We start from the raw sequence: 15636 nt of genomic DNA on the forward strand, positions 1-15636 counted from the left end.
TATTGGAATAAGTAACATCTTTAAGTGGTTGCAAACAAATGCAACAGAGATTTTGCAAATTGAATAATTTCTGAACCTCCTAATTTTGACTCTCCATACACCCGATCCACAAATGTAATAGGAACCTAAAGAATACCAAGTAAGTTAGAGCACTAGAAACATCAAGAGAAAAATTTTAGGAACATTGCTGTATATTTCTTACCTCCCCTATAGTGTAGTTCAGCTGTCTAGCTCTGATAATCATTTCCATTTGGAAAACATATCCCTTAGAAACACAACGAGCTACAAGATTTTCCAGAACAGATTTTTTATAAAGCCTGCAAAATTTTCACCAAAATGAAGATTAGGCAAATGGAAAGTGATTCAGAATGTCTAGTTGCAGCAGTGAATTATTTGAAATTTCAGAACTCACCTGAAACTGCCAGTCAAATCTGATGCTCCGGGACGTAGCAGGAGTTGGGTAAGAAAGTTGGCTCCCCGACTAACAAGTTTCCTTTTAAAGTCCCATCCATACACACCACCATTTCCAATATACCTGGTTCCTGACACTAGGTCATAGTCTCCTTCTTTTTGAAGTTTAATGAACTCAGGAATAAATTTAGGCTGAAAACAATATGAAACATCTTGTGAGCATGACTTGACTAATCAATCAATCAAAATTTGATAGTTACATCTTATAACGTACATGATGAGATAGGTCAGCATCCATGATCACAATAAAATTGCCAGAAGCATGTTTCATTCCATGAATATATGCAGTTCCCAGCCCAAGCTTCTTCTCTCTTGGTCGTAACACCTACAACAAATAATTGCCACAGTTGTCAAGCCCTGACGTAGAGGAGGAATTTATCATAAATCTGTAAGATGCCTACAATTTTATCTTCGCCGTAGATTTTTTGAAGTTGTTTCGCAACATCCAAAGTGCCATCTGGACTTCCATCGTCAATCACAATTATCTCATAATTGAAGCCACTGAAACATAAGATATGTGGTAAGTTGAGTTATTCCTAGCTGGGTTATTCACTTGCATGCATTCATACGCCGTTTACATTATTTCAGCGAAATTTTGCGACAGAGGGTTTAAGAGGGCTACTTGAAATCAGCTAAGGAAAGCAGAAAACAAATACAACTGACTTGGCAGACAGATTCTAACCTAGTTCAACCGGCTTAGCGCGAATGTCATACCTTGTATCCAAATACTGGCAAATGAGCCAAATAATTATGGGGAGATTCTCTCTTTCGTTGTACGTAGGAAGGAGAATTGAGTACTTATCGCCGGTACGGGACTTTTCTTCGTTGTCTCTTGCCATCTTGGCAGATCGCGTCTCTCGTTTCGGGTACATCACAACATACACATAGCAGCCGAAACAGAAGGCCTGCCTCGTGCGGTTCCGAGTCCCCCCCCCCCCCCTCTTTAGCTGCCGAGCATAGGGGAGTCCCTGGTATACCGTCGCTGACGTAGGAGCGTGCTTCAGGCATTCCCTCCCTATTTCTCTATTCGCTCCGCTGCTTCCTCCCAATATGTTCACCATCACACAAAAAAACTTATTACTCCTCAGGCTCAGATCAGACTTCATGATCCGCAAAATCCCAAAATCCATAATGCGCCTGCGGTCTCGAGATTTTCCACCAGCATTTAGCCGTCGTCGTTGGGTGTTCCCTATCTGCTGTTGAGGGAAACTACCAAAATTAACAACGCGGTATAATTCTGCAATTTGTGTGTGTGTGTGTTGTGTTTTTCTGACGAATGGGAATATCCGCCCAGGACCTCTGGCCTTCGGGACGCGGCTCCGTTGTGGCGGCCCCTCCGGCTCAGCCGGGCTCAGCCCTGGCGAGGCGGGGTAACCGCAAAAGGCTCGCGCTTCCCTCCAATTTCGCTCCGCGAAGACGAAAAATATACTCATAGTCGCAGCGTCCCGGGCGGCGCGTGGCGTCCGACAACAACACACGCGGAGTGCCGTCGCGGACGCCGCTCGAGGAGCCAGGGAGCGCCCCGCGTACCGCGCTGCAGTAGCACTCGCCGCTCGAGGTGGGTTATACGGGGGTGGTGGTCATCTGGGGTGGGCGATGTCGATGTGAAAGGGTGGGCAAAGGGTGATTTGGTCATTATTTCATTTATTTTCATTCGTGGGGGGCGACCAGAGACTTGCCACACGTTCTTCCAACACCCCCTCCCCTGTTTTCGCAGGTTGAGGGGGCGCTTCCGGGGAGCCTTCTGGTCGCCCTACAGTGCGTGCGAGCGCCACTACGAAACAGTTCATGACTGAGAATGTGCTCTGCATTTCGATTATGACGGCAAATCTCTATGGCATTTTTGTGGTAAAGGTTCTCCGAAGCATCATTTTTCGAGGGCAGACATAGTCGACCGGGTGCGGCGTTCGGTCTGCGCGTGGAGCCGCAGAAGTCCAGGACCAGCCTGACGTCGAGGACACGCCTGCAGGTCCAGGACCCGCTCCACCCACCCACGCACACCACATCACACGGGACATGTCCGTGCTGGGAGCCACGGGGCTGCTCATGGCAGCCCTGATCCTGGCCGCCATTCAGCACCTGTCAGGTGAGTTAGTACCAGGACGACGACATCGGTGAGGGTGTGCGTGTGTGGAGGGGGGTGGGGAGGGGGGGTCCACGAATCCCTCCCTGAGCCCTGTCCCTGTGGTCCCGCTCCATCCGCGTCCTTCTTCCTTCTGGTTACACTGTACCGGATGCATGCGTGCGGACGGGTTGCATACTCGCACGGGGCAGTAAGGCGCCTTGGTGAGCTACGATGGGCAAGCCCACCAGCACACTCGCATCCGGTACAGTGAAACCAGAAGCAGCCCTAGTGTTTACTGTGGTATATGCAGGTGTGCGGGCGCCTTTGCGCCAAATATCAATGTCCCCGTTTATGCAATCTTTCTGGAGCCCAACGGCACCGAGCGCGCCAGCAAACCCGCTCACACTCAATCCGGCATTATTTGGTTGAGTTCTGCCTACTTCTGCCTCAGCCGTTTCACATTCAACATGGAAGCCAAAGCGCGTGAAAATCAAAACGATTATAGTTGCATGACACCATGGTGACGCATGCCCCGATTCGTCGGATCGCCGTGCCATTTTGCGTTTTGGGTCCTGTGCTCTGTGCATCATGTTGTGAGTCGCAAGTCCTCGTCGTCGTGACTGTATACGCAGCGGGAGGCGGGCGCGGCGGGCCTCGCCGTGAGCACGGAGCGCTGGGCTGGGCGCCTGCGATGCAATCCGGACCAAACGAGGAAATAAACAGGACAAACGGAAGCAGTTGCAGCTTCGATGAAAACGTTTGAAGCGCGCCAGTGTGTTTTGGGATGGTACTTTTGAAGGTCGATTGTGCCTCGTGTCGCCTTACTGTTGCTCGTCTGGGGTGCGATAATGGGTGGTCTGGCCTGGCCTCGGGCCTGGCCTTGCTCCAGACGACGCTGACACAAAACGTTTTTAGGCAGTCCCCAAGACTGCCTCTCCTCACCCTATGGCCAGGGACAATTTTTGTACGTATACGTCTTTTGACTTGATGTGTCTTTGAGCAGATATAAATTAATAATACAAATTTGGATCAAAATTGCCTAGAATACAAAGCATCTGTACCTAGCCTAGGTATACAACTTGCACCCCCCTACATACGAATTTGTATGTTGAAGATCCCTCCCCATTTAGGGTGTAGCACTGGGCCACAGGGCTGCTCCGTTCTGGCTGCTGCCTTTCGGTGTTTTTCTGTACACCCCGCCGACGCGCCGGTGTGACGCGCCGCCCGGCCTGTTGGCGCGTATGCTTGGTTGCATACTCACCAGGCGCCCCCGCCGCACCGCTCACTCACCGCCGTCTTGTCCTGTCTCCAGCGCAGGGGCCCCGGCGCGCCGTCCGCCCGCTGCGTCGCTACAACGTGGTGGTGGCCGAGCCGCAGCCACACTTCAGGAGGCCCGCGCTCCGCAAAGCGTTCAACAGGGCCGCTCAGCAGCAGGCCTACGAGGCCCAGCAGCAACAGCAACAGCAACTCACGTTTCGGACGCAGCAGCCCGAGCCTCCACCCCAGCCCCAGGTGCAGCAGCTGGGGCCGCCATCACGACCGCCACCACCGCCACCGCAGCTGCAGGCGCGGACGTTCGAGGTGCAGCAGCCCGATCTAGAGCCGCCCCGGCAGCAACAGCCACAACAGCCTCAGCGACAACAACAACAGCAGCAGCCTCAGCGACAACAGCAGCCCCAACTGCAGAGGGGCTTATCCTCTATCACGTTCTACGTGTTCACCAGGTGAGCGCGAAAAAGAGTGAAAATATTGGCTTTTTCTCTCGTGTTTTTCAGCAGCATGTGCGGAGCCATGCGTGATGTCGGAGGGGCCGAAGGGTTGGGCCGGGGAGGGGAGAGTGAGGGGTCCTTGGACCACCTCTCATGCACGAACGTCAGTCGCAATGTTGTGCGGCCTCTCCAGAAGTGTGTTCGCGGGAGCGCCTCGCGGGCTCGCGGGCCACGCGGAGCCCTCGTATAGAAATTGGAACGGAAAACAAGTCCGTGTTATTATTTGCTGGGAGAGGAGCCCCCGCGCACCGCACCCCACGCCCCGCGGCTCGACAGACAACTTAGAGAACTCTTCTAGCACAAGAACCGACATCAAACATATGCAAGCGCCAACGCTAAGCAACGCGCTATCAATGCGCACAAGACGTCCTAAATTTTCGGCGCAGTTTAGTTCGGCAAAATTATCTTGGCACTATACTCATTTTTCCGTGTGCAGACATGCCATGCAGCCCCTTCTTGAAAGAATTTTTGAGGGAAAACGACACTATAAAATGTCAAAATTAATTCGATAGTGCTAAAAAAAAAACCGTTAACAATTCTTGTTACCTACACACAATGTTGAGCTAATCCAAGGAGACAACATCACAAATTAACTTGCTCGAAAACCTGTACAGCCAAGAAGTTTGGTTGACCGCCAGAGAACTTTCGAGGCTGTACAACAGGTATCTGGTGCGCTCGGTCACGCCCAGCCTCAGCCCCTCTACGGATAAAAAACGACCCCAACGAGTCCGTTTAAAAATGCCCTACTGAAAAACACAGTACGTGATTCCTCCCTGCAGCGTTGGGAAGTTTTAGTTGTTTAGCATTTCATAACAACCAGCTGATGTTAGGCGTTCGCCAAAAGCCCGCTGTGACCCCACAGGGTCCCCGGGGAGGGGGGATTGCCCGGGGCCTTATCTCTGCAGTGGACTGTGGTCGCGGCCGGCGCGGCGCGCTCCGATGATGCTCGTCGTCACGCCCTCCTTTCCCCCTTCCCCGGGGGACTCGGGTTCTAATACTGGCGACCAGATAAAAAACGTTTTTGTCGGTCTCGTCTGCCCGCGTCTTCACCCTGCCCCAGATGCACGTATTAGCAACACACGCACACTCTCTCTCTCTCTCTCTCTCTCTCACACACACACACACACACACACACACACTGTATCTTTGTATTTCAACGTACCCCCATACTTTTTCTTCATCTTCAGGAACTTCGTGCAGCCGGGCATCCTCCAGGTCGGCGATGATAACAGCCTCCAGGCGTCCGGGTTCAATGCGAGGAGGCCAACCAAAGTGCTGATCCACGGCTTCGGCAGCAATGTCAATAGAACCATGATGACCACCATCAAGGACGGTGAGGAAACGCTGTGGGGTGGGACCCTGAGTTCTGGGGCGATGCGCTTCTCGTCCCCGACCTCTCTTGTAGAGACGTTCATGGTCGGAACTGACAGTTGTTTCGATGTCATGGTAATACGATAGTGGTTTGTTTTCTTTCCCCACTTCCTATGTAGTTATGGTGGCTAAATTCTTATTTTCTGTCGAAGAAATGCGGTGCTTAATTTGAATACCGGGACAAAATTAAGGTATTTGAATAAGATAGACATGAAATTCAATTTTTGAAAACGTGTTAAAATCTTTAGTGTCTTTTAGCCTAGTTATCAAACTTAAGAATGGCAGGAACACTACTCGCAAAACTTTAAAAAACTAGAATCAACCTCACATATCTCTGGTTGATCGCTTTCGTAAATTAACCTTATACACATGAAAGTTCCTGTGTTCCACAATAAGTTCTCCCGAGACGGAGACGGCCCTCGGCCGCTTACTGGGGCAGAAAGAGTGGCGAGGAGACAGTCAGTCGTCAGATTTAGCATAATGAGGAATGCATCCGACACCCCCCTCCTCCTCCTCCTCCTCCTCCTCCTCCTCATGGCACCCATGGCCGCACGCAAAGAAACTTCCCGAGTCGAACCCATGCGGGCCCAGCCCAGTGGCCGGCGGAGTCGCGGTCTAAGACGCGTCGAAAACAAAAGACGGCATGACAGCCGGAGAAAGAAAGGTACAGTATATATGCAAACATACCCGTGACGTCAAGCTGCAGCCTGGAGCTCTCGCGTCGGTGGCGCACTGTACCGAGGGTGACGGTATAAAGACGGATCATGATGGACGTAGGGTTTCCCAAAACTGTGATAACGTTGGCAACCACAACGAGGGCGCCAAAGATGAAAGAACGTTGCGACTGTTGTGATTTTAACGCTCGATACGGAGCTTACGTAAAATCCCGACACATCTTCGTTCTCTGGAAACTCAAGTGTGATAAGGTCTAACAGTTTTAAGTGCAATACCATGTGTATCACTCTGCTTAAAACTGTAGTACCATACATGTATGACACTTTAAGGTGTAGTTCCACACATGTAATCACAATTAAAAGTGCAGTGTGATACGTGTGTCACTACACCTCGAAGTGTTTGGTACTACAGTTTCAAGTGTGATACACATGGTTTTGCACTTAGCTGTTGGACAGTATCACATTAGAGTTTTCAGAGTAGACAAAAATTGATGAATATTTCGCTATCTTAATTTGAAACAGTTGCGGACCAGTCGTGGCATAATACTTCGCTAGTCAATCTATTCTTGATAAGGGACTAAGAGTTGTGTGTGATTTCCCCAAAAAACCACGACGGGTTCTGGCAATTTTTTGCCCAGCAGAATCTTCGCGAAGTTTCATTTTTTCTTGAACTGAGTGGAACGGGTGTGGTGGTGGTGCTGGACGTTGCTAACGATGTTGTGAGTCTCCGATGAGGTTTTTATTGTATTGGTCGGGAACGCGCGTAGCGGAGGCGGAGAGGACTTTTGCTCTCCATGCGGTGTAGCTATATGGAGATTGCCAGTCTACCCATGGAACGTTGATATGGGAAAGGGGAAGAGAGCGAGGCGGGAGACTGCCCCCCCCCCTTTCCTCCTGTCTAATTACCAATCCAAGACAAGATTTGGTGGGCGAGCTGTGGTTGCTTTATTGTAGTCTTTTAATCTACCAGGTAAAAAATACGGAAAACAAAACAAGGTAGAATGTGTCCCGAATCCGACCGAGAAGAAAAGTATTTCACCGTAAAAATATCTTTGTAAATTTACAACTTATTTTTTATTTTCGATTTACAAAACATGTTGTGAATTTTTACGACAGCCTATTTTTGCTCATCAATGAATTCCAAGTCGATACATAGTGTTTGTGATTTTACAATTGCAAAATGTAATTTTACAAAACACACATTATGGGAACTTTTCCTGTAACCCTTACTAGTTTTTCTCAGAGGGTTTGACGGGTTTGACGCTCTTTATACTTTGGTTTGACTGCCAAACGGTAGTAATTTTCCTCGTGTTTAGCTTACCTGTATGCCATGGACGTGAACGTTGTCTCGGTGGACTGGTCCCCGCTGTCGGCCGTGCCCTGGTACCCGACCGCACGCTCCAACGTGGACGTGGTGGGTGTCCAGCTGGCCGCGCTGCTGGACTGGCTCGCGACGCGCGGCGCCCTGCCGGAATCGATGCACCTCGTGGGGCACTCGCTGGGGGCCCACGTCGCCGGTGTGGCGGGCGCCAATATTCGCGCCGGCAAGGTCAACAGGATCTCTGGTAAGTTCGTTATCCTGTACGCTTTAATCTTTCGTGTTTATCCGGCCATTGGGTTCAAACTTCTTATTTTCACGTCCCAGAAGAATGACTACAAGCAACCTCACTGTTAAAAATTTTGTTGTAAATTTACAACAGATTTGATGCAAAGTTTGATAGCAACAAATGTTGTTAAAAACAACACATGTTGTAATCCAACGACGTTCAATAAATTTTCTGTAACAAATTTTTAATCCAAAACAGTGGTTATTTACTTCCGCCTGCACCAAAAATTTGTAATGAAACAAACTTGTTCGTTCTGTAATGATACATCTTGCTACCAAAATTTACAACGGTTTTTTTGTGTTGTTACAGTATGGTGAAAAGGAGGAATCATTGTTATGGACCACTACGGGAAAATAGAAGGAAATTTGCCACGTGCCAATGAAAACGAATGATGTTGTTTTTTAACCAACAAGTCACTACAAAGAGTGTGATTATTTGACAATATTTTTTAACAGTGGCTGTAAGAGTCGGTAGGAGTCCTCCTGTGTCGGGCGTCGGGTTCACTGATAAATAGAGTGTTCAACTGGCGTCAACGTGTTGCACACGTTCAAGTGTTTGACTGGGTATTTAAATACTATTAAGTGTTTAACAGTAAAGTTGAACACTTAAAAGTGTTCAACTTCTGGGTTGGCTATGAAGCTTTAAAAAAATGAAAGTGTTCAAATTTACTGTTGAACACTTCGAAATATTCAAATATCCTGTCAAACATAGTGTTGAGCACGTGCATGTGCACGCCAGTGCAACACTTTATTTATCAGTGAATTCTTGCGATATCGGCAAGCATACACCTTCGAACGCAAGAATGTGTAAAGCAAAATAAATAGTGCAATATTGTTGAGAAATGATACGGGTCCCATCTTCGCCTTGGTCGGGTGGGTCGGGAGAGAGCCTTGCTGTGTCATTCGCACTCGCTTAACAATTATTTTTATCACATGGTCAGTTCAATGCCCGATCAAGTGTCCGCTCATCCATCATACATGGATAGCCTTTACCACTAGCTCAAGGATAGACCGGGGCAGACATATACCGTGAGGGCGCATGGATCAGACCGGGGATCATACGCTTATGTGCGCGTCGGAGCAAAAAGACTCTCCATCCAAGGCCCCTCACTGCAGCGCTGCAGTTTTTGAACCCGAAGCTTGAATATCAGAGGTCCGATTGGCGCACTGTATGCGCCTGGAGAAAGATAAGACTGCAGTAATTAAATGTAACAGCTTAGTTCTTTCATCAGTTTTCGTTCACTGTCATTATTCAATTCATGTGACGTCACATTCGGTATCATCTTAAACTTTTCATATTGATTAAGACATGATGACACATAAGTTTCGACGTGAGTCAGCCCAGGCTTATAACTTGGCATAGTAAGTTCTACAGTTAGATTTTAACGAATGTGACACGCACTCACGTACATCGAAACGAATATGACAATGGTAATGTGACGTCACATAAATTGAATAACAGTGTTTCCAATTTATTTATGGTGAACAAATGTTTTGTTTGTTTGTTTGTTCTTTTTTAAATATTGTGAATACTTTATTTGAATATTTTTATCTTTTCATTTGCTCGACAGGGCTGGACCCCGCTCGGCCTGGGTTCCGCGATGTGGATTTGCAGCGACGCCTGGACTCCGGCGACGCTTTCCTGGTCGACGTCATCCACACGACGGCTGGCTTCCTGGGCCTGGAGGAGCCCGTCGGACACATCGACTTCTACCCAAACGGTGGCACGATGAGCCAGCCAGGGTGCCTGCCTGACCTCGCAGGTAGGATAAAAAGTTGTTTCTTTCATACCGCGCTGCGTGTAGTCTACAACCTGTGCTTCCTCCTAAGTTTTTCATTTGGATGTTCATTAGTTTTAGTATGTGGCAGTGAGTTTCCGTACATGGGCCGACAAGTCCGTCGGATCCATTGTCATATCTACATGCCTGTCTGCCTGCTTGCCTGCCTGCTACCTGTATCTGAAAATCGGCTCTTATTATTAAAAAAAATACAACGACAAAAAACAGCAATCAAGTAGGTTGTTGTGCACTCGTACGCAGCAACAGATTTGTTGGAAACTTTCCACACAGTGTTGGTGCGTCCCATGATAGACACATTTTCTCTGCTGCAAATTGCCCTTAATATTTATAGACTGTCTTTACTGATGGCATTTCTTTAAACCAAAGAAATCATAATCTGAGTGGCCCCCCTGCCTCTACATTTGCAAAGAAATAAATTCTGGACAACAATTTAAAACAAGTTTGGAGTTTTCTTTCTAAAAGTAATCAGTTTCGGTCTCACACTGAACCATTAGACTACACTAACTAGAATATTATACGAACAATTGGTGGCCTCTCCCGAAACAGTTCATAGCCTACGGTTCTTTTCTTTCTAATTTTCAAATTTGTCCAAACTTTTGGGTGAATGACCCAAACTTTTTTCTCGAGCTTGTTAAGTCAGCGTCGTGTTTGGTAGTTATAGTTGAGTGTGGAACAATCCCTGAATTCTGATTGGGGAGAAGCAAGTGTCAGTCACTCGAAGTGTCACATATTCTCATACAGGTGTTCAAAGACCCGATGAGCGCCAAAGCCTTTTTTCCGTCCACAGGACTTCCAAAGCGCATGCGTCGCAAGCCGAGCAGGCCCGCTCGCTTACGTCGTGTGTGTTTTGAATAGGAATGACGTACCAGAGGTTTTTTTGTATCGTGACAGGAGAAGCGAGTTGAACAACGCACGAGCACAGCGAAAAGAAATTGTCGGGAAGCCGTACACATAGTGATCGTCCAAAAAGAACGCCCGCTTTTCTCAAATTCAAGTGCCTGATTGCGTGACCTCGGCGCCTGTGAGACTCAGGATAGGCCACCCCGCAGTACACGCATGTATTGCAAGCACGATGTTGCCTATCTGACAGGCGGTATTAGAGCTCGTAGCTGCTGAATTCACCAGGTTCGTTACGGCGAACTTTTTGAATGACCGGGGCATGAAAACTTACCACTGTTCTTTGTTGTTTTCGTGGATTTTTGGTGTTTATATCTCTTAGGCTAGAGTTACAAAAGTTATAAAAAGGATTAACTTAAATTTAAGAATCAATTTTAGATGTAAGTTGTTCAATTTATACCTTTTGCAACTCTGGAGAGATATTGACACCAAAAATAACCCAAAAAATATTTTGCGAAAATATTTTCCGTGCTGTGTATAGGACCCGCAGTAAAATTTACTAGAGCACCGAAGGCTCATTCTGACACAGATCGTATGCTTGACTCTGTCTTCTCCTATAGGTATATGCAGCCACGAAAAGGCCTTCAGGATCTTCCGGGACTCCATCAGCGACGTGAACTTCTCGGCCGTGGGCTGCGACTCGGCCCGAGACGCTATGCAGGGACGCTGCAGCGGCCGCGTGGGTGCAATGGGCGAGCGATGTGACACCACGTAAGTACTTATACACTAAAGTACAACGAACAACAGTTTAAAACTGTACATCATAAAAATAATTAAAAACTGTGCAATTTTATTGTACATTTTGGGGTGTGAGACACTGGTAGTACAGTTTTCATCTCTACTTTTTAAGTAAATTGGCAAGTTTTACAAAAATAGCAGTAGGATCTCTTTTAAATTGTAGCTGTAGTATAAAAACAAAAATACCATGATCTAGATAATTTAGTTTGAAGGTAACGCCTCGTACTTGGGCAATTCCTGATGTGCAGTGCAGCGTGGTTGGGCGGTGACCTACACTTAAGTCGCCAGGGAGTTATCAGTAAAGTGGAGCGAAGCGCGGCCTGCTGCTTTTGGCAATGCAAAAACAGAGCATACGCATGAAGGGCGAAGCGTTCTTCTTTTAAACGACCAAAAAGCATATGTAGCCAGCGCCGATTGGGGAAAAAACGGTACAATCCTAAATAAATTGGCCGGAGTGACCTGAGTCATCGGTTGATGTAATAGAGGCGCGCGCGCACGTCGGCGAGCAGTTTCTTGCACCTCCCCGCTCGCCGCGTCACTGAACTCTGGAAACTTGAGTGCCGCACGACGGCGTACAGTCTGGCAGTCTCGCTTGCAGTGATTTGTGTAGGATAAAGTGTTGTCATGGAATCGTTTGAGTAGAACATGTTCAACACCGACAATTCCATTACGAAACTGCCTCAGACGAAGCCGGACGAAGCACTGTATGATGTTTGGAATTTCCCCTAAACCCATGCAGCCCCCCATAAAAAATATTAAATGCAAAAAAATTGAGAGGATGATACCTCTGAACTTAGTTAATCTAGATCTCAATAAAACATAAATAAAATGGAAAGGTGGGGTGGGTGGGGTGACCCGCCGTCGTGTAAAAAGTCGCGACTTCCCACCAATGGCTCACTGGGTGCAAGGATGAGTAAGTGAGTGAGTGAGTGAGTGAGTAAAAGGGAGGGGGAGCTAATGGCCCATTGCTGCAAGTGGTACATGTGCTGTTGCTCTGATTCGGGAATGAAGGCTTGGCAAAGAGTGTTGTACAGTAGTCATGTGCACCCCTGCACGAATTCTTTTTTTTATTTTTTCAAAATAAATTGTCTGTTGGTGTTGCCGAGCCCAAACCACCGTACATCCGATCGCATCGCATGTCACTCTTTCCATATGTGGCTCGTTTTCTTTATTTGGGGAGGGACATGAGGGCTCATGACACCTCTAATCAGCATTCTCATATTGTGTGTTTTTTGTATTTTTTCCCTCGCCGCAACAGGCAGCCGGGGATCTACTACGCCGCCACGCGCTAGGACCGGCCCCGGACCGGCCGGCAGGTCGTCCAGGTCGTCCAGTGTAGTGCCCCCGCGCACAGCGCAGTGCGTGGCGGGAGAGTTTGAAATTAGCGTTCTTCTACTCATTACCATAACATCACGAAAAAGGGTCGGAGAGGAGAGAACGAGGAATATGATTCTGCAAAGAATATGGGCAATTTAATGCCGTACGTTGAAGTAGTGGGGTTAGGAAAGAAGGCTTTAAAGTTCTCACCGAATCGTAGACCTTGTTCTTTCCTCTTCCAGAAATTGTTTGGGTCGACCCACTTACATAATGGTTTTGAATAGGGGAACGTTAATGTCAAAGTGTCCCCTCCTCTCGCACGCTGTGCGTCCACATGCGAACGCAAGTTCCACGGATTCCCTGCTGATTCGCACTAAACTGGACGACGTCAAGGACAGTCTGCCTCGGCCACGGCCCATGAGAAGGACAGTCGTGCGAGCTCCACGCATCGGCTCCAAGTCGGCTCCAAGTCGGCTCCACTTTAGCTTCAAGTCGGCTCCAAGACAGCTCGCTTCAGCTCCACGTCTGCTTCGCGTCAGCTCCGTGCCAGCTAACTTTATGCTGTTGCCGCCGCGCCACTCCCCATTTTCGCAGTTAAAAACTGTCATATGTGATGTATACATTTTAAAAGTGTAGAGAGCTACTACCAATGTCAGGTTCACGTATCAGCCGCGTCCTGACGTGTCCTCTCGGTCGAAACATCATCGATAATGGTCACTTTGAGGCATCAATTTCCCGAAGTCCAAAATAACATCCTTTGGCCCGGGCGAAAACGGTCTTTCCAAGCAGGGTATATTTTAGGCGTGGCGCCGGCGCTGGAAACCGCGGACCGGCGGCGCAAGGATGCGCTTCGGTGACATTTTCAGCGCGTCAGTCCCGACTCGCCAGTATCTTCGCAGAAACGTTCGCACGATACGGGCGCTTATTTCCGATCACCGATTATTGATGGGTTAATTATCGACGGATGGGAAGGCGCGGCGTGGTTGCGCGCACCCTTTAGCGATGTGACAGTACAATTACAAACCGAGGAGCCTTCAGCGCTGATATTGTTGAGCACGCGCCCCGCGACCTTGGAGGCGCGAACATCGGCTAGAGTAGTCGCTTGTGCGACTGCATCAGCAACACAAAGTGACCCAGTGCTGATATTGATAGCGAAGGAAAGAAAAACGTGATTGATGGAGATGATCGCCAGCATTGCAATGTAATTGATTTTGGCAAGACTCACGCGCGAGCCCCGCGTGCCACAACACGTGAGGGATTAAGGTTTGAAAATTGAGAATTTCTAGAGTTGAAGAAATGAAATTGAATTCTCAAAATTTTCCTTGATAATTTACATTAATTGAAAAGACGGCGGCTAGCCTTTGGACATGTTATACTGCTCATGTATTTTTTGGCATGAGTTCATTTAATTTGTAAAACAAAAAAGAAAGATACAAAGCAACACAGTGAGCAGAGTAGTCGAAAATGTTTTCGAATTTCTTTAAAGTGCGATAATTCTGCAAACATTGGTGCTGGAGCCTCGGCTGGAGCTGGTTTACTGTGTAAATCGGCAACAGACGCAGTGACCACTTGTAACGCGGTGCGAATCACCGGACGCCCTGGCCCGGCGACGGCGCGGAGTGTGGCACCGGCACGGACGCTGTGGCTTAAATACTTGGTACCATAATTGATCTCTTCCGCAAGTCAAACGACTGCTATTCTTTTTGCGGAAACCAATATAATAGGACGATAACGTTGGGATAGAAACTGCATACTTTTAAAGAAAATTCAAAAGTAACAGCATGCTCTCGGCATCGGCATTTTTCTGCACACTGGAAATGCAAGTGTGCGAATGTCGCTCACCTGCAGGTGAGCGACGTTCCATTCGTACACTTAAGGGGGTAAAGGTGTGAATTTTTCCTAGAAAATTCACACGTTTACCCCCCTAAGTGTACGAATGGAATGTCGCTCACCTACAGGTGAGCGACATTCACACACTTGCATTTCCAGTGCAATTTCGCCGACAGCCACCGAAACATAATAACCAGCCAGCGATCATTGAAATTCGACAAGTTCCATCTTTGTGTTTCCAGTGGAGAAGCAGCGCGGATAAAATTAATATCCACTTACGTTTGAGTCATGCTAGTTGACCTCGTGGTCAGACGACACATGCCGTTCAAGTGGGTAGGTGTAAAGCTACGGCGTGTTAAAAGTACCCGCGCAGGCCGTGAAAAAGTAATGCAGATCCGACCGCCAACCTGTACTAGTTGCTCTGTTTCTTGTTGTTGGTTTTTCTTTGACAAGTCTATAATCTTTTGACGAGTATCTTCTTACTTAATATCTGTCATTACACACTGGTCATTTTCGTCGATTTGACTTGGCCCATTTTTGGCACGTGATTATCATTGACACCTTATTTAAGGATGAACACACCGAGATGGGTTCTCTGTGCGAGATCTATCGTGTGTTTTTATTTCGAGCCGCCTAACCACTCACTGCTGGTCGGCCAGCGGATAATGGCCACGCAGAGTGCACGCCAAAGTGATGTACAAAGTGCTTTCGACTATCATCATATAGCTCAATCCAAGCTCCTGGAAAAAACGAACCGCGTCTACTTCACATTTGCACCAATAATAGGAAGTCGTTGGTGGAGATTTTCTTAAGGTTTCTACATACTCAATCGTTAGATGTAGAAGAGAACCTCGTAGCGAGGGGTCGTCAACATCAACTGGCCGTGTAAGGCGTAATATTGGCAATGTTTGTAATATCGGAGTAATATCGTAATATTTGTAGAAATATCAGTCAGTGTACCGAGGAATAGAGTTGACGACCCCTCGCCTCAGAGGTTTTTTACGAATCACTCACAGAGGGCGTTTAAATGTCGTGTCGCGCACCCCACCAAGATGTTTTTACTGCACCTTCCTAAGTACAATAAAATTAATAACATAAA

At 47.8% G+C, this 15636-nt stretch overlaps 2 protein-coding genes across 2 annotated transcripts; one reads left to right on the forward strand and one right to left on the reverse strand.

The window, feature by feature from the left end:
- On the reverse strand, positions 1 to 1373 carry LOC113205916 (dolichol-phosphate mannosyltransferase subunit 1; the record flags this gene model as incomplete). The annotated part of the gene is given in 6 exon segments (XM_026421719.2): positions 1 to 125; positions 203 to 317; positions 413 to 603; positions 686 to 796; positions 873 to 972; positions 1186 to 1373. Coding segments are annotated over 6 exon segments (780 nt in total). The 5' UTR covers positions 1344 to 1373.
- A 474-nt stretch (positions 1374 to 1847) lies between these two features.
- On the forward strand, positions 1848 to 15636 carry LOC113205901 (phospholipase A1 member A-like). The gene is made up of 8 exons (XM_026421695.2): positions 1848 to 2029; positions 2326 to 2557; positions 3849 to 4260; positions 5493 to 5638; positions 7667 to 7915; positions 9528 to 9719; positions 11213 to 11363; positions 12649 to 15636. The coding sequence occupies exons 2-8, from the start codon at positions 2488 to 2490 to the stop codon at positions 12680 to 12682; spliced, it is 1254 nt and encodes a 417-aa protein (XP_026277480.1). The 5' UTR covers positions 1848 to 2029; positions 2326 to 2487; the 3' UTR covers positions 12683 to 15636.

This window comes from Frankliniella occidentalis, unplaced genomic scaffold (assembly GCF_000697945.3).
Source record: "Frankliniella occidentalis isolate FOCC.00 unplaced genomic scaffold, Focc_3.1 Scaffold16, whole genome shotgun sequence".
Classification (NCBI taxonomy): Eukaryota; Metazoa; Arthropoda; class Insecta; order Thysanoptera; family Thripidae; genus Frankliniella; species Frankliniella occidentalis.